Genomic DNA, 25,126 nt, shown 5'->3' with positions numbered 1-25,126 from the left:
TTTTAAAAGAATCAATTTCAATTTATTTTCAGTGGCTCTTTCCTGAAAGCACAGCAAAGCACATTTAAATTAGCTTTTTAGTCAATACATATTTTATCTGCACCAACACGTATTAATAAATGATAAAAATCAGGATCTCTAGCCATAGATATTCTTTACTATTTATTTTTTAAAAGGATCTTCATGACACTTTTTATTATGCCCCATAGTCACAGTTATGATGTCCTTTGTGGCACAAGTCTCCTACCACCTCCATGATATTGACTTTGACTACTACTTTTATTGGAAAGAAGAAGGCAGCATAAAAATACTTATTTGACTGCCCACCTAACTCCATTATTTTTATATTTTCACTCAGTGCTTGGATTCATGATTTATTTACTTCATCTGTTTGGTCTCCTTCAATATAATTTTTCTCTGGATTCCTAGTTCAACAAATATGTTCCTGTATACACTATTCTATACTATTCTCACAATTCTGGCTCCTTTTTTTAAAATTTTTTTTTATTTATTTTTTATTAGTGAAACACCATGAGGTACAGTTGTAGATTTACAAATTTTTGTGCTTGGATTTCGGTCATACCATGATCAAATACCCATCCCTCCACCAGTGCCCATTTTCCACCACCAGGATAATATCCCTCCCCTCCATCCCCCCCCCATTCCCCCCTGCCACTGTGGCAGGGCATTCCCTTTTGTTCTCTCTCTCCTTTTGGGTGTTGTGATCAGCAAAAGAGGCATTGAGTGGCAAACATGTTCAGTCCAGTCTACTTTCAACCTGCATCTCCCCTCCTGGGAGGATCCTCCAAACACCCTCCATTTGGTGCTCCCTTCTCTATCTGAACTGTCCTTTCCCCTAGAATACCCGGCTGGCCTCTAAGCTATGGAGTAATCCTCCTGGTGTTGATCTCAGCTATACTTGGATATTAATCTCATATTTTGCTATTTTATATCCCCCAGATGAATGCAACCTTTCTATGTCTATCCCTCTCTTTCTGACTCATTTCGCTTAGCATGATACTTTCCATATTGTACCACTTGTATGTAAATTTCATGACTTCATCTTTTCTAACAGCTACATAGTACTCCATTGTGTAGATGTACCAAAGTTTCTTTAACCAGTCATCTGTTCTTGGGCACTCAGGTTTCTTCCAGTTTCTGGCTACTGTAAAGAGTGCTGCAATGAACAAACAAGTGCGGATGTCACTTCGGCTACACATTTTTGCCTCTCTGGGATATATTCCCAGGAGTGGTATTGCTGGGTCAAATGGGAGCTCAATTTCTAGTTTTTTGAGGAACGTCCCTACTGTTTTCCAAAAGGGCTGAACCAGTCGGCATTCCCAGCAACAGTGAAGGAGTGTCCCTTTCTCGAATTCTGGCTCGAATTCTACAAGTCTTTAATTTTCTCATTCTCCAATGTTCTTGAAAATTGATCTGTCTCCACACGACTCAACTTAAAGACTTTTTTTTAATGAGTACCTATCAAATGTAAAAAACCAGCATTCACCTCATCCCAGCCCTAGCAGCACGAGGCATCTATCACATAAGTGCACATGAACAAAAATGCACATGCATGCGCGCATGCACGCACACACACGCGCACACATAGACACACACACACACACACTTCCTATTCTTTTTCACAACATTTCTCACATTTGGGGGGAAAACAAACAAACAGCTCTCTAACTGGTCATTTCACTATTCAATTATATGTAAGTAGGAATCAGAATCATTATGAGAATTTAAAGAAGATACAAGATGGGCTGGATACAGAGTCTGGTTTAATGGTTTGGAGGTATGATCAAGAAAAAGTTCCAGAAGGTTTTCAGCTGTACACTTCTTGTGAAAAATGACTGCTTATTACCATGTGCATTTATTTCAAATTAACTTTCTCTATGGTATCAACTTAAGCAGTCAGTTGACTTGTTTGAATAGCTTTAACGGTTTTCTACTGTACAAATCTTTCTCCAATCTGTGCTCAAAACATATCTCTCCATTCTTTATTCATCATTTAAAATACTTTTCAGAACCCAGAACAAAATCTTTCAATCTCTCACCAGAGGTCTAAACTGAAGTAAATAAAATGTTTTCTTCTCTAGGAGTCAGAGAGACAGAACAGAGACAAAAGAGACAGACAACTTTCCTTGCATATGGCCAACCCAGGTTCATTATCCTGCACCAGATATGGTTTCCCAAGTCCCACCAGGAGTACCCACCCAAAAGTCCCTGAGAGTAGAATCAGGATTAAGCCGTGAGCACCACCAGGCACAGCCCTTAAATCTATAAATAAATAAATAAATGTTTTCTTCTCTAAAAGACCACCAGATAAACTCAAATATAAATGAACTCTCTCATAGAACTTAGGTAAAATTTTCAAGTAGTATCTCATTTTTTACATATTTATATACATTATTACTTCCTTCAATATGAGACACACATGCTTGGACTTCCAAACCAAAATGATTATCAGCAAAGTAATTATATAACAAAGATAAATTATGAATTATTTAACAGGCTAAACCTAGCTAAAGAGAAAACTTGCCTTGAGTAGAGCCTGTGGCCCAACAAAGAAATTCTCCAGTCTAGGAACGCTGATAATCAAACTCAACACTAAAGGTTGCAAAAACTAAGAGTTCATTACTTATAGATTACGTTCTCTGATCAAAGTTCCCAAATAAGAATCATCCTTTCCTTCACACACTGAAACAAACTGCAGTGCCTGTGTATGAATGTAGCACTGTAGCACTGTCCTCCCGTTATTCATTGATTTGCTCAAGCAGGCAGCAGTACCATCTCCATTGTGAGACTTCTTGTTACTGTTTTTGGCATATCAAATACACCACGGGGAGCTTGCTGGGCTCTGCTGTGCAGGCGGGATACTCTAGGTAGCTTGCTGGGTTCTCTGAGAGAGATGGAAGAATTGAACTTGGGTAGGCCGCATACAAGGCAAACGCCCTACCTGCTGTGCAATCGCTCCAGCCCATGTATACTCACATTGTGTATGAATGTATTAAACTTTATTTTGAGGTTATCAATTTTTTGTTGACTTATTTTTTCTTTCTTTATTTATTTTTTGCTTTTTGGGTCACACCTGACTTATTTTTTAAACATCAAATTCTGGGGAAAAAAATTAGATGCTTTTTATCTTTTACAACAACTGCAGGGTTTTTGTTTTGTTTTGTTTTATACAAAGCAATTGAAAGGGCTCTTTACTGTTATTGGTTATACCTTAAGATTTTTTGGTGTATGTGTTAATTATGTATTTTTACCACTTTTTTCTTTCCAACCCTTCAGAAAGGACTTAAAGAAACAAGCTATCTCCACAGAATAGAGAAATCAAATGTTTCCTGGGTACATGAAGCTTGGGAAAAGATAAATGACTAAAGTACAGATTCTGGGTATGTCTATTGAAAGTTTGTCCCAAAACTAACCAAATTTCAGTGTAATAGCCCATCCAGGAAACAGAGTAATGCAATCTAAAAAGCTTACCCAAATTCCATCTGTTTTTATATGAATGTGTGTATGTGAAGGGATGTACAGGTCTATGCAATTTTATCATATGTAGAGTTTCATATAATGACCATCAGTATATATTTAAGAATATTCACTCATGAAAATGTTATTTTTATTAGGTAATAGGTCTAGAAAGTAAAATATAAGCATATACTTCAATAAAACTTGCATACATTACACAACAGAGAAACTGAGCCGGTATGATAGAAAGTAAAATTATGCTTTGGTAGAAGAGGGGTAGGGACATAACTCAAGAGGTAGAACACTTGCATTGAATATGTGAGGATCTGAGTTTGAGCCCTGGCACTACAAAAAATAAAATACATTAAAATAAAAACTTCTTCAAATTTTATGTTGAATATGCTTCAAATTAAGTCATCAAAAAATAAAATAGGCTACAGAACTCTTTGAATTAAGTATTAAACATTATCAATTTGGGGCATGAGGGGTCTCCCAAGCAGTCTCTGGGAGTTTGGGGGCTACTTCCACAATACTCAGTCCGGGTGGCTAGGAGGTTAAATGTGAAAGTCTGAGGATGACGAACTGCTAGGCTCTCCAGTGCCGAGTGCCACCATGCCCACCACTGCAGACAGGGCATGGTGCACATCTGGCTGCACCTGGGGCCTCCAGGGCCATACCTGGCAGTGCTGTGGGGGGGAGTGAGGGAGTGGGTGAGTATGGAGTACAGCAGCTTGAAACTGAGTCCTAATTTAGCACCTGTGCAAAATTCAGTGCAAAGCATTGATTCACTGGAAAGCATGTGCCCGTGGCAGCTGAGTGTCCTTTTTGCACTGTGGCTTGTGATATTTATACCTTTATTCAGAATATTTTGTGCATAGTAAAATATGCATAAGACACGTATTACTTATTTTAGAACAGCATATTTTTGAATAATATTAATGGACTAAATGCTTGGGTCTCCCCATAAGTTGATATCCTAACTTCTAATATAAAGGGATTAAGTATTGGGAGAAAATCAGGCCAGGCCAGGCAGGGAGACCCCTCTAGAAAGAAATCAGTGCCTTGGTTGCAACAGAAAGGAGAACACACTTCTGTTTCCACTCTCTTATCTCCATGCTTTCTGAGGATACAATGAGTTCACCTTCAATGCAGGAAGAATGCTCTAGCCAGATACATAGCATACTGAGTGCACCTTGATCTTTGTTAGATTTCTCCCCTTCCAGACTATATGAAATAAATGTTTGTTTGTTTTGTTCTCACCAAACTCTTCCTCTCACCTCCATGTCTATTTTCTAAGCCATCCAGTCTATATGGCATTTGTCATAGTAGACTAAATATAATTGCTCGTGGTATTTCCTATGTTGTACTTCTATAAATAAACCTTATTCCATGGTCCACGGTTCTCCCATCCATCGATTTGCTCGAGCGGACCCAGTAAGGTCTCCATATAAGTAAACCTTATTTTATCCAAACTTCTACTTTACCAAACAAAAATATGCTGCACTTCTATAATATGCTGTACTTCTATACATAAACCTTATTTTATCTACAATTCCACTTTACCAAAACAAAAATCACAACCACTCAATGAAAATTTAACAAGCAGTAAAACTAAAATTCCTAACAGATATTTGCTTTCCAGGAGGCACATTAAAAATTTTTTAAATCATAATAATAGTAATTAAAGTTTTTTATAAGCAATACACTTTTAAAATACAGCAGTAATTAGTATCCCCTCACCTGATTTATATTTATTCTGGTTAAAATTCACAGATTTACTATAATTTCTGTAACTATCTTCAAATTGTGATTCATAGTGCAGTTAATTTCCACCATGTCAAAACGCTTTAATGGCATAAACGCCTGTTTTTTAAAGTTTATGGTAAAATATAAAAACCATCTAGTTCAGACTTTATATTTAAGACACCCAAACAATAGAAGACTTTCATGTGATAATAACCATAAATTATGTCTCTAAACATAGCAACTCATGTTTATTCTTATGCACATAGAAATACAGTTTGATAATAAATTATTCCTAAAATACAAAAAAGATGAGTTTAGAAATAGTATTTTATGCTAATAAAAATTGACTAATAATTCTATTTTATACTCAACCTCCTTGAAAAAATAATTGCTGCAAATATATTTTACTCAGGCAATTCAAGCATGTATTATATTAACATATTTACCACCTAACAACTTACATTACTAAACTATAGAATTAGTTTTAGTATTTGTATTCAAAGGGATAAATACTTTCTTTATCCCTAATATTAAAATAAAAAGTATAGTTAGAATCACTAATGTACAAACAGATCCATATATTTTAAGTATACATTTCATTTATACTTTAAGACAATGAAATAATATGTATTTCATTTCATTAACATTTACTGTGGAAAGTCTGATTAGTACTTCATTTAAAATTTTTATTCATCAATGATAAAAAATACAATTTTCTTTATATCATATAAGATAACACAATAGGTTTCTTAAGTGTGCATCTAACCAAGTAATTAAATATAATTAACTTTATTATCACAAAGAGGAGTACCTGCTCAATTTTTATATTTATTGATTTAACTTATGTATTATTCTTTTATTGGCATATAAAGATGAACATTCAATTTCAGGTAATCACCTTTTCCTATTCTCTAATAATAAAATTTAACATTTAATCAGTGTATGCAATATCAATTATTTCTTGACTCAAGCGGTAACAATGAATAAACAGAAAAAAAACTCAAGTCTCCAGTCATCAATTTATTCTTTGGATTACAAATATAGTATGAAAATTTAACTTAAGGCTCTTTAAACCTATAAAGCCACTAAAATATACAAGCAATTTTAAATGTGCACAAATATAGCACTGTAGCACTGTCCTCCCGTTGTTCATCGATTTGCTCAAGTGGGCACCAGTAACACCTCCATTGTGAGACTTGTTGTTACTGTTTTTGGCATATCAAATACGTCACGGGTGGCTTGGCAGGCCCTGCAGTGCGGGTGGGATACTCTCGGTAGCTTGCTGGGCTCTCCGAGAGGGATGGAGGATCTGAACCCAGGTCGGCCATGTGCAAGGCAAACGCCCTACCTGCTGTGCTACCGCTCCAGCCCACACAAATATATATATATATCAAACTGAAAGAAGGGACACCACAAATTTGGTTGTTTGAGTGTGGCCTAAACATCCCCCCCCCAAATAAAATAAATAGGACTGTTTTGGCAAAGTATTTAGTAAAGCTATTTCAAGGTGGGGTGGAAGTCTCAAAATTTTGCTTCTGTCACCAGAGAAATAGGACATCAGGTAAGGAACATGGCTGCACGTGGCTGACTGGGGTCCTGCACCACATATGGTCCAAACCATCAGGGGTGGTCCTTGAGCACAGAGCCAAGAGCAGGTGCTGAGCCCAGTCACATGTGGCCCAAAGCAAATAAACAAATAGTAAACATGAAATAGTTTAGATACTTGAAAGAAAAATTCAAACCGAAGTGGTAAGTCTAAGAGCAGAAAAAAGACCAGACTTTTTAAATAAACAACATTCCCAGCTAGTGACTGTTTTCATCTTTATATGCAAGAGACTGGAATTCAGAAAGTTCATCTAGAGTAAAACCCCACTTTATCCCACTTAGCAGTCATATTAATTTATAAAAAACAAATGGCTTGATTTCTACATATTTAAATAAAAACCTATAAATTTTTATCTCAAATCAATGAATTTCAGTGGTACTTACTATCTACATTAATTCTACTATCATTCTTGTTATTATCTAGTTATATTTTTTCTTGATATTCCATTCTTGATATTCAATAACCCAGTGAATTACCTATACTACTTCCTTTATTATTCTGATGCATTATCATTCCGAATAACCCCACACTCAAAATTACTCATTTGGAACATACTTATAAATTAAGTAGTATGAAAAGCTAAAAAGTTTGATAAAACAGAAACACGAGTAATTTTAAAGAAAAAGTGCTCGTTTTTTACAGGGTTGGTGCATATAGTTTTCTATTCTAAGAATAGAACACTACCAAGAGGAAAAGAAAGCTAATTTATCAATTTATTAAAATGAAATATTTAATACTATTTGTAAGATATTTCTGTTTTTTCATACACTCAACTATTATAAAATTAGAAGTGTATTCCAAAGAAATTCAGATTTTTAAAATATTTTTATAATTCAAATATAATTTACTTTCCTGACATGGATTCTAAAGAAATCCAATTCAGAGATATAGTTTCAAATTAAATGAAAAAGCACACTGTCTTATGAAAAGTAAATGAATAAGAGGGATGGAGCAATAGCACAGCAGGTAGGGCGTTTGCCTTGCATGCAGTCAACATGGCTGACCTGAGTTCGATTCCTCCGCCCCTCTCGGAGAGCCCGGCAAGCTACCGAGAGTATCTCGCCCGCACGGCAGAGCCTGGCAAGCTACCCGTGGCATATTCAATATGCCAAACACAGTAACAACAAGTCTCACGACAGAGACGTTACTGGGCCCGCTCGAGCAAATCGATGAACAATAGGAGGACAGTGACAGCATGGCACAATCAACACACTTTCATTACATGGATTCTTTATTTATTTTTAAGATAATACATGCATTTTTACCAATATGGCTTGACAGCATAAAAACTATTTACTATGCCTAATTTTCCATTAATCTGCACAACTTCCACTGAGCTAAAGGGGACTGATTATATTTATAAATAAACAAAACCAAAACGTTAACCACACAATTTACAGCATATTCAGAATTTATACTAAATACCTTATCAGAATAAGAAAAATAGACATGATAAACAATATAATAAAAAAAACTGGAGTGAGAGCACAGCAGTAGGGCATTTGCCTTGTGCGCAGCCAGCCCAGCTGTGCTGGGTTCGATTCCTCCACCCCTCCCAGAGAGCCCGGCAATCTACCGAGAGTATCTCGCCCCCACAGCAAAGCCTGGCAAGCTACCCACGATGTATTCAATATGCCAAACACAGTAACAGCAAATCTCAAAAAAAATGGAGACATTACTGGGCCCACTCGAGCAAACTGATGAACAACGGGAGGACAGTGTTTGTTTGTTGGTTTTCATCAAACTCATTAACTAGACATTATGACTCTAATTTCAAAGTTCTTTAAAGCACAGCGGTAGGGCGTTCGCCTTACAAGTGGCCAACATGGCCGACCCGAGTTCGATTCCTCCGCCCCTCTCGGAGAGCCCGGCAAGCTACTGAGAGGATCTCGCCCGCACGGCAGAGCCTGGCAAGCTCCCCGTGACGTATTAGATATGCCAGACACAGTAACAACAAAGTCTCCAATGGAGACGTTACTGGGCCCGCTCGAGCAAATCGATGAACAATGGGAGGGCCTTTACCTTACCTTACCTTTAAAGCACACATGATATAAATTTGCACTGTTCCCCCAAAATCGAAAGCAATATTACAGAGTATTTGTAAATGGACAACATATTCTTCAACAGAAATACTCAAACTAGGTATTTGTTATGTCCAAACAAACATAAGAGAAAAATTAAACGGTCCAAACATTAAAGAATACTTTTGGTAGATTTAAATTCTAGCAATAGGCATAGAAGGGTAAGAATAAAAATACATGGCCAGGAAGATAGTTCACAGGGCTGAAGCACACCTCCAAGATATGGAGGTCCCCGGCTGAGTCCAGCACTGCCTGACCCCCACCACTGCCCAATATGGCCCTGGTGACTCTGAGTATACCACAGTGGACGAGTGGATGGGTAGTTCTGTGACACCCAGCATTGCTAAACTCAAACAACAACACATCACCAGATTCACACTGAACCAAATGAACCTGCGCTTCCCAGGCTACTGCAGGCTTCTTGTACACTTCTTGGGAGTAACCAAGGGAGATAATAATATTTATCATTAATTAATTAAGGGAGAAGTATGATCCTTTAAGAATTTTTAAATAAGTCTTCAAAAAAGAATTAAAATGGAACAAAAATAACAAAGTAATTAGAACGATACTCTACATGTGCATGCTTGCCATCAGTCTGTACTATACTGTAGCACTGTGGCGCTGTCCTCCCGTTGTTCATCGATTTGCTCGAGCGGGCCCAGTAATGTCTCCATTGTGAGACTTGGTGTTACTGTGTTTGGCATATCAAATGTGTCACGGGTAGCTTTCCAGGCTTTGCCATGCGGGCAAGATAGTCTCAATAGCTTGTCAGGCTCTTTTTTATTTATATGTTTTATTAAAATTAATCACATAAAATGTGATTATGGTTCATTCTTGAACACCAATGTCAAAAGTATGATGTTCAATGAAAATAATAAAAATATAAAACGCAAACGGTAGCATGTTCTAGAAAACAGTGAGAAAGAACAAATGAATAGCTTTACTCCAAGTTACAACTGAAAGCCACAATTTTCGTATTTTCCTACTTCTTCCTTTATCAAAACAAACATGCTTATTACCTAATTTTTCATCTGGCTTATATACACAAATAACTTTTTGAAACACTGCAACTTATAAGAGGATCATGTCTCCCATTGTTGACAAAAAAATATAAATTCAGTTGTGAAACTAAACAGAAAAAGTTATCAAGTTACCTAATTATCTAGCACACTGAAAAGGTAAATGCTAAAATATGTGTTTTGGGCTCAGAAAATAATTGAAGAAAAATCAGGATAATCTTTGAAACTGACATTCAAAGTATTTTTTTAGATATATATATAAGAAGTAGAAAATACAAAATTTTGGTACTCTATCCATACACATGTTCTTACTTTCTCTTTGCCTAAACAGAACAGCACATTATGGAAAGTGGTGAGGATGACAATGACACAATGACAAATAGAAATGGAGTCAATGCAGATACTGTAAGCCAATCCAGCTGAAAAGATAATGGATTTTAATAAATGGTTTTACTGAATCACAAATAATTTAAAATGTATTTGGACTTGAGATCTTTGGGGGGGGGAAAAAAACTGTGTTCATAAGCCTTCTCATTCAAAGATGGTATTTCAATTAAACATGAGATTTTACCTTGAAAATTTCATTTTTTTAGAAACTGACTTTGCTTTGAAAATATTCTTTGGCATATCAGAAGGAAAGAATTCATTTACTATGACTTCTAATGAACCCTATCGCACAAAACCTCATCCCTTCTGCTACATAAGCAGAGCTAATGCATACTGCCCCATGTTAGTGTCTTACCCTAGAAAAGAACAGTTACACTAAAATTTGTATTAATTTTAAAACTTTTATTTCTTAAAATTTATGTGTTACTGACATTTTAATACTTACGGCTATCATAACATATGTTTCCTAGAGCCCTGCCAGTTTGAAGCAGCACTTCCTGGTCTTTGCTATTCAGCAGCTGTACCAGGGGTGAAATCAATCCAGCATCCACACAGGGAATTCGCATAAATTCTGAAAAGACACATTATTAAATTAAAAAAATCTAAAGATTCAAAACTTATAAACCCTTCTTTTAAGGACCCCCACAACTGAACTGATTTACCATTTAAAAGTGCATTTCTATTGAAAGGACCATTACAATTCTACTAAACACTGCATAAAGTCATCCCAAAACAATGATTTTGGGCATATTTTTCTTAGCTGATAGTCTGCCATAAACTAAACAGATTTTTACAAAACTGTTATTATGTACTAAAACTCTATTCTAAGGAAGCTACTACTATTTTCTTACAATAACTGCAAATGCTTGGATGATGATACACAATGATGGAAAGGGCAGCAATATTCATTCTACTAACCTGGTCATTACATATCAGCATTATAAACCACATAATCAAGCTGTGTAATGATTCCCAATTGTTCATTAATACTGTTTATTTTTATTTGGTTTGGGGGACACAATGGGCAATGATCTAATGGCTGGACTTGAGGGACAATATGTGACGCTGGGGATCAAACCGTGTTTGCGGCATGCAAAGAAAATGCCTTACCTGCCATACTATTTCTCCAGCCTGCAATTTTCTTTAAAGGTTTACACAAACAAGTAAAATTAATAGATCTTTTTCAATTGGCAAGTACTACTGCAACCATCTATTTCTTATTTTCATTCTTTTATTAAAATTAATGTAATGGATTATTCATATTTTCTTTACATAAATGCTTTTTGCTGTGTCTCATGAGAGACTACTACAAAATTGAAGAATACTATAATTGGTAAAAATTATTTAATAGGCAGTATTAAGATTATCATTTTGAAAATGATTTACTGGATGTTCTAGTTAACAGTTAAGTGATCAAAGAGATAATTCCTTACCAATAACCCATCTTATGAAAAAATAAATCTATATTTTCAAAGTTATACTTAGAAAGGGGGGGCACTACTTAGTTTCTTCCACCAAGTACCATAAAAAGCAAGTCCCTCTTTTCATTTTCAAATTCTTAAAGCACAATCATATAGCTCTCTTATGTGAGCTACACTGCTCCTATAACAACTTATTTTCCCCTCTTACAACAGGAAGTTACAGAAACATTCCTCTCAAACTAAATGGAATACTTTATATCACAAGCCATTTATTTTCATGTTGTATTAGCAAACAGTCTTTGCAGTTTAAATATAAGATTTATAATTTAGAATGTTCCCAACCTTAAAGCCAACTTTTAAATATAAGGTTGATGGAATTTTGTTTTTGTGTTTAAACTCGACAACACGCGGTATCTCACCACTTACCAAAAAAAACAATTACAATAGCACTCAGAGATGTACTACAGTAGCACATGCCTTACTAGGGCAAGTTCTATTCCCAACACCATATACCTTTCTGTCCCGCTCCACCCCTGCCCCCTCATACACAGGATCACTCCCTAACCTCCACAATAATAAAAATTGCTGTGTAGGACTAGCAATGATGACACACGCCGGGCCTCTCAGGATAGGGGAGGAGCTGGTCCTTCTCCCCTGTGCCAATGGGACCTTGCTGCCCACGAATGCCTCCCCCTCCACCACCACCCCACACACACTGATTAAGCTCCTTAATGGCCATGATCCCAGAGACACACAAATGAATCTCAGACCCAAGTGGCTCTTGTCAGAAATCTCTCCAGACCTAATTATTAAAATTTTAGAATTCCAAGACCACATGGCCACTTCCATGGCCACGCGACACCATATGCTACTCATAACCAGCATTAGAAAGCAAATTGCCTAATGCTGCCTTTTCGGTAGTGTTGGGAGAAAATTCCGAATAATAATGGTGGGACTGGTGTCAAAATATTGAGTGTAATCAAAGTAGAGAGAGAGTAATATAGAAATTATCTGCCATACAGGTAGGATAGGGGTGGGATGGGGGGTATAGTGGAGCTTTTGGTGGTGGAAAACAAGAACTGGTGAAGGGATGGGTGTTTGATCATTGTATGACTGAGACTGAAACACAAAAGCTTTGTAACAATTCTCACAGTGATTCAATAAATAAATTTTTTTAAAAGTACTGTGTAATTTCATTAATTCAATGAAAAGCTATGAGAAGAAACATCAATCTATTTGTCCACCTCTTAAACACTTTATATATTTAAAATCTTGGATTAAGATGTTATCAAATCAAATTAATCATACTGGTGGTAGAAATTCATTATCCTTTCCACCTTTTCCAATTCTTAGTTCCTAATAGTGGTATCACTTCAATGAAAATATTTTGATTTCTGAAATAAAACATTTAAGAATAATATGATTAGTGTTCTTATTTTATAAATGAAAACTGTTCTCAGACCAATTTTATTGTGGCTCACTTTTATTGAACTCGATGGGCAGAATTTTTACAAAACAGAGGTTTGTGGTACATCCAGAAATCTTTCAGTGCCACTTTTCTAACAACACATGATCAGTTTGTGTCTCTCACATTTTAGTTAATTTTCACAATATTTCAAACTTTTTCCTTTTTATTATATCTGTCATGGTAATCTGAAATCAGTTTTTTTTAGTTAGAACTATAATTTGGGGGGAACACTAACAATACCCCTAAGACTACAAACATAAATTTTATTTTTTATTTAGGCAATGCAATTTATAATATTGCCAATAATAGAATTTCAAGTTAATGAAGTTCCAACACCACATAGCCAACCTGTGTTAATGTCCCTCCACTAAGGCCCCCTCCTACACATCCTACCCCCTTAGAAGTTGACAAAGTTTACCACTGAAAGTGCTTATCCCAGTGAAAGCATGATTGACTAAGCACTATAAGCACTGCAGCACTGTCCTCCCGTTGTTCATCAATTTGCTCAAGCGGGCACCAGTAACATCTCCATTGTGAGATTTGTTGTTACTGTTTTTGGCATATTGAATATGCCACAGAGAGCTTGCCAGGCTCTGCTGTGAGGGCGGGATAGCTTGGATAGCTTGGTAGCTTGCCAGGCTCTCCCAGAGGAAAGGAGAAATCGAACACGGGTTGGCCACCCTACCCGCTATGATAAGTGCACATAAACATATTGACTTAAAAAAAAAAAGTAAAGCCATCTTACAGTGACAAGAAGAAAGTTTGAGTAGTCTGCATAGATTAAACTAGCCATAAAATTCCCTTAAGCCAAAATCCAATCCAGAGCAAAACCCAAATTTACCACAACTCAATAAAGGCTTAGAGAGGTGAAGAAACTGCAAAAGAAAAGTTTGGAGTTAGCAAAGGTTATTGTATGAAGTTCAGGAAAGAGCTGAGTCCATAACATAAAACCATTAGTAGTAAGCACTAATGTAGGACAAGTTTATCCACACCTAGCCAGCTGATGAAGATGACTACCCTAAAACAACATGCTTTCAACACAAATGAGTCATAAAAAATTAGGAGAATATAAATCAATGACTGCATATCTTTAAATGACAAGCTGATTCTTTCTGTAAGGGGCAAATTCAGCTTGTGACATTAAGTTGAAGTCAAGGTTCGTTTACCATTTCTAAAAATCCAAAGGTTTTTGAGTCTTGGTTTATTTTTGTTTTGTTTTTTTTTTTACTTTTTTATTGAATAACTGTGAGATAGACCCTAGAAAACTGTTCATGATCAGATTTCAGTCATACAGTATCCCAACACCCATCCCTTAACCAGTGTACATTTCCCAGCACGATTGTCCCCAGGTTCCCTCTCACCCCGCCTCCCGCCCCCCAGCCTGCCTCTATGGGCTTTGTGGTTTCCAATACTGATACTGAAAGGTTAATCACAAATTTCCCTTAACCTACTTTTAACACTCAGATCTTGTCCAGTGTGATCATTCCCAGCTATTATCGTCATATTGGTCTCTTCTCTATCTTACCTATCCTCTGCCCCACACACATTTGTGGCGATTCCAGTCCTCCTAGCCCCGTTTACCTTGGCCATGGATATTAGTCTTTTAATATATATATATATATATATATATATATATCACAAATGAATGCAATCATTCCATATCTGTCCCTCTCCTCTCACTCATTTCACTTAGCATGATACTCTCCATGTATCCAGAAAAATCCTAAGGTTTTAGAAGCAAAATCTACTCTGCCTTTTGTGCTCTATTAATAGAAAAATGAATCTCAACACAGTTTACTGAAGATTTTAAACTCAATCTTGAGAAAGTTAAGAAAAAAATAAGACAATGTACCTGAACACCTAAGCATTCTAATGGAGTTAAATAAGATATTTTAATGTTTCTATGCCTGCTAATTCACATGTCATTCTGCAGCTCCATGAATCAAGAGTAAATTCAAATTTCAATTTACTCCTTTTTGGAGGAAAAGGGGGAAGGTTCCCAAATGTTCTCAGTGGGTCCAGGGATCCCTCACAGCAATTCTCAGCCAACCAGGCTGGCTGTTTAATGCAAAAGAATGCAGTGTTTCCCAGCAACTTAATACAGAGGATAATGTGGACCCTTCCAGCAGTACTTCAGGACAGCCAGGGCCACAGAGGAGCTTGAGGGCCTCCAGGGCTGCACCCAGCAATGTCAGGAGTACCATGTGGTGCTGGAAATCAAAACAGGATCAGCTGCATGCAAGGTCTAACTTCTGTGCTCTCTCTCTGCTTCCAAGAGTCAAGTTTCTTCTTAAAAATATATTATATTAGTGGTGGGGAACGTACACTGGTGGAGGGATAGGTGTTGGAATGTTGTACTACTGCAACTCAATCATGAAACTGCATCTCAAGGTGATTTTAAAAAAAAAGTCAAAATAAAAGAATATGAATATATACATATATATTTATTTTAGGACCAGAGAGATTGAAAGGAATTAAAGGACTTGTAGCAAACCCTGATTCAATCCCCAGCATTCCATATGGTGCCCCATGCATATCCAGGAATTACTCCTGAGCACAGAGCCAAGAATAGCGCCTGAGCACTGCAGGCTATGGCCCAAAGACCACCTCCAAAATGTGTGCAATCCTATAGGTACAGTTGAAGCCTTTTAGAAAGTATTTACCATTCTAGATGTCATTAGAACACCCAAAACTCTTGGGAAGAAGTAAAAATACTAGCATGCATTCAGAAGCTGGTTTCATCTCTCCTGGATAACGTAAGATTCCAAATTCAGTGGAGGAAGTCATTGTAGGAATGACAGAAATACCAAGAAAAACTGAAATGAAACATGAAGAGGTTATGAAATTGTTGTAATACCATGATAAAACTTGAAAGGATGATGAGTTTACTTCTTACTGAGGGGGAAAAAAACTGGTTTCTCAAGATGAGTATTAATTATGAAGATGCTGTAAGATATGGTGAACATAGTTAAAATGGAAAGGAAGGTTTCAGAAGCTATATGGACTGAATCATATATAAACTTAGGTGGTAAAGCAGTGGCAGAATCTGAGAGAACTGACTTCAAATAAACTCTACTTCAGCTACAATCCTATCTACCACAATCATAGCGACGGAGAAATCTTTCATGGAAGACTCAATTACTATGACAAACTTCACTGTTCTTATTTTAAGAAATTGCCACAGCTACCCAATCTACAGCACCCACCACCCTCATTAGTCATCAATCCTCAAGTCCAACAGCAAAAAAAAAAAAAGATTATAACTTACTCAGAAGTAATATATTCCTAATATATTCCAGCAACAAAGTATTTTTAATTAAAGCATATACACTGATAATTAGACATTACTATTACAATAGTAAGCACTGAAAACACAATTCTCATATGCAGGTAACCAAAAAATAATTTAACTTCTTTAATTGCAATATTCATTTCATTGCAGTCATTTTAGATCTGAATTTGTAGTATCTCCAAGGTATGCCTGCTTATTGCTTTTGTTTTGTTGCTGCTAGTCGTCAGGAGATGGCAACACTGAATAACTATTAATTTTATATGCTTTTATATTCCAATTGATTATATTAATCCAAACAACTTTTAAAACTGTTAATGCAACTTTACTATAAACAAAAGCACTCAAAAGTATTCTTGAAATGATAAAAGTATTAGAAAAATATGAATAAAACAGTTTTGATCTGTTAACTTAAAAGCATAAAAAGAACATATTAAACAATTTTATATGTCAATTAGATGAAAAAATTTAGAAGTAAAAATCTTCAGTCAATGTACAGACAACTGAAGTGTGTAGTCCTTAGATAGTTTTAAACAATATGAAGCTATATGCTTACTTGAATTTAAGTGTGCATGACATTGTGTACAAAATTGGAGAGGCTAGAGACAGACACAGACACACAGATAAATGGTCCATATGTACAAATATATGTTATTCATGGTACGTATATATTAAATTCATACTACATAAGTCTGTTATCTGATCACAACTGGCAGAACTGTAGTTCAAGTTCATCCTCAATACACAGGCTAGTCTACCAGAAAGATTAGCTCACAGTATTTGCTAATGAGGGCAATGGTGATTATTATTTTTAAACATGTACTTGGGGTGGGAGAGACAACACAGGGCACAAGTACTTTGTCTTGCTTTGTCTATGGGTGAACCTGGTTCAATCCCTGGCAATACATAATATCACCAAAAGGGCCAAGTGTGATTGTAAGTTCAGAGTTAGGAGTAAGCCTTGAATACCACAGAAAACACCTCCACCCCTCACCCCCAATAAAAGTAATCAGAACCACACTCTTGTGAACATTCTCACTAATCCTCTGGATGTTAAACGTCAGTATAGATTTATGTATATTATTCTGTAGAGACTTTTTTTTCAAATTTAAACAAATAGCTTAAGTTTATTTAAATTCTAAGATTAAACTTAGAATTGTATAACAGTGAAAATGAACAACGCAACGCAAGCTTATGACCCGCACTTACTGGGAATTCCTCGTTCATGGGGAATAATTGCAATCCCCGATCCCCATCACGAATGGGGTTCAACGGGTTACCCGCGCCTGCCGGTGTAGGGTAGGCACACGCTGAGCCAGTCAGTGTAACGCGCGTGCAGCCCCGGACATCTAAGGGCATCACAGATCTGTTATTGCTCAATCTCGGGTGGCTGAACGCCACTTGTCCCTCTAAAAAGTTGGGGGACGCCGACCGCTCAGGGGTCACGTAACTAGTTAGCATGCCAGAGTCTTGTTCGTTATCGGAAATAACCAGACAAATCGCTCCACCAACTGAGAACGGCCATGCACCACTACCCACGGAATCGAGAAAGAGCTATCAATCTCTCAACCCTGTCCGTGTCCGGGCCAGGTGAGGTTTCCCGTGTTGAAAATGAACAAATGAACTTAAATTCTGTTTTCACTTCTGATTTATACTATCATTATCATTTTTCTACCAAGAAGAAATATAAGCCTAGTAATAAACACTGTTGGATCACTCAGCATTTGTTTTCAAATGATTCCACTTCAGGGGGATTTGTTGGCAGTTGTAAAATGGCGAGCGGTAAAGCTAGAGAAGGGAAAGCAGCTCTCAGTGTTCTCAACAGCTAATGTGGTCACAAAATTTCCGCATGAGTGAATGTGGATAATATCCTGTCTCAGAGAGTGTCCAACAAAACCAGCTCCTTACCCACCGTTGAACGCCAGCAGAGTGAGACTCCTGAGAATGGTGGCTGCCACAGAGGGGTGGCAGCTCTCAGTGCTATAGGCAGCAGCAAAGTTTCAACACGTCCGAATAGGACTCTCTGGGTCCAACTGGCATTGCACTGTCACAAAGGACCGGAGTTGAGGAGGCACCCCAGGTCCCCACAAGGGGTCCTGGCAATTCGCTACCAGAAGGGCAGCCTTGCCACCATTTCTTCCCCCAATCAGCTGGCACTGCCCAGAACATATTATGGAGGAAAACCTCCCTGAGTGCCAAGGATGGGTGTGTGTGCCTCCTGGTCAGGCTCTGCTGGTCTGGTGACTGCAGCCTACCCAGAGAGGCCAGGCCACGAATGGAGGCAGCCCTGGTTCCAGTCCTGGTCCCTGTCAGAGCCACTACTGCTGCAGCCATTAGGGCATAGGAGATGTGACACCACCAGCAAGTCAATCTATACCCGGGGGATGAGGCATCAGCAGCCTGATGAGACTTGAGACTTCCTGAAACACCCAAATTGCCACTGTGCCTCTGGCTAGACTCCAACAACACAGGGTTAAGTTTCCTGAGAAATTAAACTTCCAAAAGTTAGGTATGTGAAAGCCATGCCCACAAGCACATCTGGTTCAGTCATACAAGTTCATTATTGCTCCCTTGCTTCAGAGACACATAAATAAATCTCAAAAGAGATCAAAAGCCACATTTAATCTCAGACTTGCTTAAGGCTGAACATACCAGGGTAATTCGAAGGGGCTAGGTCAGCACATTGCCTGCACAGAGTCCCCAGGAGTTGTTTGCTCCCCAAATCCAAAATCACTGCTGTATTGTTGGCTGGACTCAACCATCTTGGGACAGAACTGACCAAGATATTAACCTGATGAAAATTCGGGTATGTGGGTTCTGTGACTAAAATCTCTAGGTTTTCTCAGAGTCGGGATGGGCTCTCTCCCCCAACCTCCCCGTACTTCTAGAAGCCCTGGCAGTCATGTCCACATCCCCAAAGCTGCCATATAGTAGGAAGGAAAAAAAAAACAAAAAAACCTACTTCAGCTATACCTTCCTGACAAAAATACTGAACACCCTGAACTAAGATGGCCTCTTTGTACCTGTATTAATCACTTGATCACTTGACTTCCCATTAATCACTGATTTGCTCGAGCAGGTGCCAGTAACATCTCCATTTGTCCCTGTCGTGTGCTTGTATAGCCCAATGGCATCCGTTTGTTCTAGGAACACGAAGAGCCTCAAACCGATTGTTTAAGGTCTTGGGGAAAAAGTCTGACCATCTTGTAGATAGGCAGCCACACGATCTTTTGACGTCCTGTGAATCCAGTCGGTAACGGCTCTAGTCCAGTGGTCATCTCCAACTCTCATTACGTGTCAGCCCAACTGATTTACAATGTCTTGGCAAATGAGACAGGGTCCCTGATTCTTGACCATCAACGGAGGTCTAAACGCTGGATTCTTTCTCTCATTTAAGTGAAACATGATACTCCAAGCATAGCTCTTTCAATTCCTCTTTTCCTCTTTGGGAGACCGGAATAGCATTCTCATCCTGTTTTCGTAGGGCCCAGGTCTCTGAGGCATATGTTAATGCAAGAAGAATAGTGGAATCGAAGAGATGTGCCCGGAGCCAGAGGTTCTTCGTCCTCTTAGCTATTTCTTCGACGTTCTTGAAGGCGTTCCAAGCCACTCTCTTCCTCCTGCGCAGCTCGGGTGCCAGGTCATTTGTCATGTTGACCTCTCGACCTAGGTACACATAGCTGTTGCATTTAGAGATGGTCGTTCCGTTGAGAGCGAATGGAGCGTCAGGAACGAAGGCTGTTTCTCATAAACATTGTCATCGTAAGATTCAGCTGTAGTCTGACCTTTCCACACTCACGGTCAAAGTCGGCCAGCATTTGTGCTGCTTGGCTAATGTTTAGTGTTATTAGAACGATGTCATCAGCAAAGTGGAGGTAGTGTAGTTGCTGACCGTCTATCTTCACTCCCATTCTTTTCCATTCCAGTCGTCACATGATGTTCTCGAGGGTGGCACTAAAGAGATTCGGTGAAATGGTATCACCCTGTCGAACCCCTCTCTTGACATCAATGATCACTTCCTTGTAGAATGGTGAGATCCTGGTAGTGAATCCGTAATACAGCTCACGGAGAATCCTGATGTATTGAGTATGAATGACCTGATTGGCTAGGGCCCCGATGACTACTTCAGTCTCAACAGAATCAAAGGCCTTCTTTAAATCAATGAACATTAGACAGAGTGGCATCTTGAACTCCCGAGAAACCTCAACGAGCTTGGTTATTGTGTGGATATGGTCAATGGTGCTGAATCCTTTGGGGAATCCGGCTTGCTCGCATGGTTGTCCTTCATCTAGTGTTCTGCCAATCCTATTCAGGATGACTCAAGTGAACAGCTTGTAGATGACAGACAATAGGCAGATCGGGCGATAGTTTTCAATGTCGTGGATGTCTCCCTTCTGTACAGTAGTACAGTCCTGCTGGTTTTCCATTGGGCCAGAACCTTGCATTCAGACAGGTAGCACATGAAGAGCCGAGCCAGTGTACTGATGAGTACTGATGGCAGGTTCTTCAGATGTTCAGGTCTGACCTTGTCTGGGCCAGATCCTGTTCATTTCTTTACTGACAAAATGGTGTGTCGGATTTCGGAAAGGAGAACGTTGGGAATGACATATCCATCCTGTAAAACTCAGTATGTGGGCAGGTGGACGTGGCTATCAAAGAGATCTGAGCAGAAGTCATGGATAATCTTCTCCATTGCCCTTCTGTAAGATGTGATAGATCCATGAGGACATCGGAGGGCAGTCATCTTGGTCTTGTAGTTGGCGAAGGACAGGCGGGCATTAAGAATGCTTTTCCCGGCTTCTGCCACATCTACCAGCACTGCTGCTCTTCTCTCTTCTCTGCACTGCTTTGCGAGCTCAGACATTCATTTGCGGTTGCCTGCAAACCACGTTGGCGATTAAGCTGAAGAGTTTTTGAAGCCAGGGTTTTTTTTTTGTGGCTATCAATCTCTTGGCATTCCTCGCACAATCATGGAGATGCTGGACCAGTTGACCCTCACCTCTAGCCCTAAGAGACATTGAAGAAGGCCAGAAAAGGAGGCCACCAAAATCAAATGCTAAAAACAAAACTTCAAAAGCACCTACGATATAACCTTAAAACCTCAAAGAACAATGGTAAGGAAACTGAGGAAAACAAGAGATCACCAATCAAGAGAAAAGTATGAGAGAGGGTATAAAATAATTGTAATCAGACATCACTGACAGGCTGGTGAGATTAAGGATTAAGGGGCTTACCTTGCAATTAGACAATCCTAGTTAGATCCCTAGTACTGGATGGTCAAGGACCTCTGAGAGAAATGAACAGGAAACAAGAGTAGCCCTAAATACTACCAGGTGTAACCCAAACTTTCCTCCTGCCTCCCAAATGAATGGGAAACTGAACTACGAGGCAAACTGAGGGGTGGAAGGGAACCAGGGGACAATGGTGGAGGGAGGTGAATTATGCTGGTGGAATTCAACTATATTGATGGTAGAATATTTTACATCTGAAAGTCAAATACACAATATTGGAATAAAATATTGCACACCTGAAACTCAACCTTAATATTTCTTAAATTTTAATTTAAAAAATTAAAATATATTGGGATAGAGGGTTATATATCATGCAAAAAGCTCACTTTATTTTATTTCATTGAATCACCATGAGATAGTTAGAAGCTTTCATATTTAGGTTACAATCACACAATGATCAAACACCCATCCCTCCACCAGTGCACATTCCCTACCACCAATATCCCCAGTATACTCCCCCTTTTCCACCCTACCCCTGCCCCCATGGCAGATATGATTCCCCATAATCTCTCTCTACTTTGGGGCATTATGGTTTGCAATACAAACACTGAGAGGTTATCATATTTGGCCCTTTATCTACTTTCTGCACACATCTCCCATCCCGACCGATTCCTCCAGCCATCTTTTTCTTAGTGATCCCTTCTCTATTCCAGCTACCTTCTCCCCTTTGCTAATGAGGCAGGCTTCCAGCTATGGAGCAGTCTATCTGTCCCGTGTATCTACTATCCTTAGGTGTCAGTCATGTTATGTTGTTTCATACTCCACAAATGAGTGCAGTCTTTCTATGTCTGTCCCTCTCTTTCTGACTCATTTCACTTAACATGATACTCTCCATGTCTATCCATTTATAAGCAAAGTTCATGACTTCATCTCTCCTGAAGCTCACTTACTTTAAAAGAGATATAAATAAATAAATAAATAAATAAATAAAATTAAGAGATACACATTCAAAACTTTAGAAGTAAAGCACATAAGTCTCAAAAAAAATATTCGAGGATAAAACCAATGAAAGGTTATTGGAATTTTCTGTATAAAAGGCAGATAATCAAGTACAGGGGAATAAAATAAAAGATAGTCCAAGTAGCAAAGAAACACTTTACCAAAACTCCTAAGCCATGAAAAATGATAATAATAAACTAATTCATTTCAATAATCTCACCTTATGCAAATGGCCTAAACTCAAAGTACTATGTTAATACATTAGAAAAAATGAATTAAAGCCACTTGTAAGACATACCTGAGATGTCATGATAAACAAAAGGTTCAAACTGAAAAGCTAGGAAAAAAATATTCCAGGCAAAAAGTTCCCTTTAAAAAGGCTGTAATGCACTGTTCATAATAGCCAGAATCTGGAAACAATCGGAGTGTCAAGAACAGACATCTGGTTAAAGAAACTTTAGTACATCTACACAAAGGAATGCTATGCAGCTATCAGTAAACATAAAGTCATGACATCTGCTTGTAAGTGGATGTTCATGGAGAGTATCATGCTAAGTAAAATGAGTCAGGAAGAGAGGGACAGACATAGAATCACTGCACTCATTTGTGGAATATAAAATATCATAATAAGAGACTAATACCCAAGGATGGTAGAGACAAGGGCCAGAAAGACTGCTCCACAGCTAGAAGCCTGCCTTATGAGCTGGGGGAGAAGGCAGCTAGGATAGAGAAGGGATCACTAAGTCAGTGATGATTGGAGGGCTCGTTCGGGAGAGGAGATGTGTGCTGAAAGTAGATAAAAGACCAAACATAATGGCCTCTCGTTGTCTGTATTGCAAACCATAATACCCATAAGAAGCGAGTAAGAGGAAAATTGTCCGCCATGGAGGCGGGGGGAGGGGTGGGACAGGGTGGGAGGGATACTGGGGACATTGGTGGTGGAAAACGTACACTGGTGAAGGGATGGATGTTTGATCATGGTATGACTGAAACTCAAACATGAAAGTTTTGTAACTGCAGCTCAAGGCGACTCAATTAAAAAAAGAAAAAAGAAAAAAAAAGTCTGTAATTCTACAACCAGAATCTGAAAACAACCCAAGTGCCTGAGAACATGACTGCTTAAAGTAACTATGGGTATATCTACGTAATAAAATACTAACCAGCTGTTAGGAAAAATGATGTCACAGATGGACTTATAAATAGATAGACGTGGAGAGTATCATGGTGAGTGAAATGAGTCAAAAGAAGAGGGACAGACATAAAACGACCACACTCATTTGCAGGATATAAAGAGAACATGGTATGAGGCTAATGCCCAAGGACATTAGAAACAAGGGCCAGGTGGATAAGTACACAGTTAAAAGCCTGCATGAAGTGCTGGGGGATAGGGCAGTTGGGATAGAGAAGGGACCACTATGACAATGATCGTTGGGAAGAATCATTCTGGATAAGAACTATGTAAGTAGGTAAAGGTCTAAACATGATCTGTGTTGCAAGCCATAAGCCGAGAGAGAGAGAGAGAGAGAGAGAGAGAGAGAGAGAGAGAGAGAGAGAAGGAAAGTACCTGCCTTTAGAGAGAGAAAGTGGCAGAAGGGATACTGGGGACATTTGTGGTACACTACAATGTACAATGATGGAGAGATGAGTGATGGAACATTGTATGACTGAAACCCCATCGTGAACAGATTTGTAAATGTGTATCTCAGGGTAATTCAATCAAATTTAAACTTTTTAGAAGTAGAAATAATAAAAAGGTTACAGTTGCAGTAGTCATACAGACAACACAAAGTTCTAATTAGGAAAGGTTATAAAAGACCAATACTGAGGCTATATTATGATCAAGGAGAGTTAAGAAGTCATCAAGGAAACATCAAATCATTAGGAGTATGAGATAGGCCCAGTATATGCAGAAGGCCTGGGTTTGATCCCCAGCATCACACAGTTTCCCTGAGCACTGCCAGGAGCAACTCCTGAGTACCACCAAACCAGGTGCAACCCTGATCACTGCCAGAGGTGTCCCCCAGACAAAAAATGGAAAAAAAAACCCTCAAATTTGAGTAAGAAAACAGTAGAACATTAGTCTTGAAGACATAAAAAAAAAAATTAAAAAAAAAAAACACTTAACTGATGTGCATAGGCTTCTCTAGCCCCTAAAGGCAAGAGTCACTATTTTCTAGTGCACTAGGTCTAAGACAGACCACACAGCAGGAGGACTTACAACAAGATTCCATAAAATGGGGAAATCTATATCAAGCATCTTCTCAAACTACAAAAAAAAAAAAAAGGAGAGGAGAGAAAAAGCAAATATTTTAAAAGGCTATAGCATTTTCACGTATTTTAATGAACAATAAAAATTGTCAATCCCTGGCACTGCATAATCCTCTGACCTCTGCTAAGAGTAA

At 38.3% G+C, this 25,126-nt stretch overlaps 1 protein-coding gene across 3 annotated transcripts in view; it reads right to left on the bottom strand.

Annotated features, from left to right (window-relative positions):
- Nucleotides 1-25,126, bottom strand: part of RAP1GDS1 (Rap1 GTPase-GDP dissociation stimulator 1) — a 247,978-nt gene that overhangs the window by 126,706 nt on the left and 96,146 nt on the right. For all 3 annotated transcript variants that reach the window (XM_056132662.1, XM_056132663.1, XM_056132664.1), the window contains exon 4: nucleotides 10,762-10,887. In XM_056132662.1, the coding sequence (XP_055988637.1) occupies nucleotides 10,762-10,887 (126 nt within the window). The remainder of the gene's footprint in view (nucleotides 1-10,761; nucleotides 10,888-25,126) is intronic.

The sequence above is a fragment of the Sorex fumeus genome, unplaced genomic scaffold (genome assembly GCF_029834395.1).
Source record: "Sorex fumeus unplaced genomic scaffold, SorFum_2.1 ptg000095l, whole genome shotgun sequence".
Lineage (NCBI taxonomy): Eukaryota > Metazoa > Chordata > Mammalia > Eulipotyphla > Soricidae > Sorex > Sorex fumeus.
This window is presented reverse-complemented; position numbering and strand designations above follow the sequence as displayed.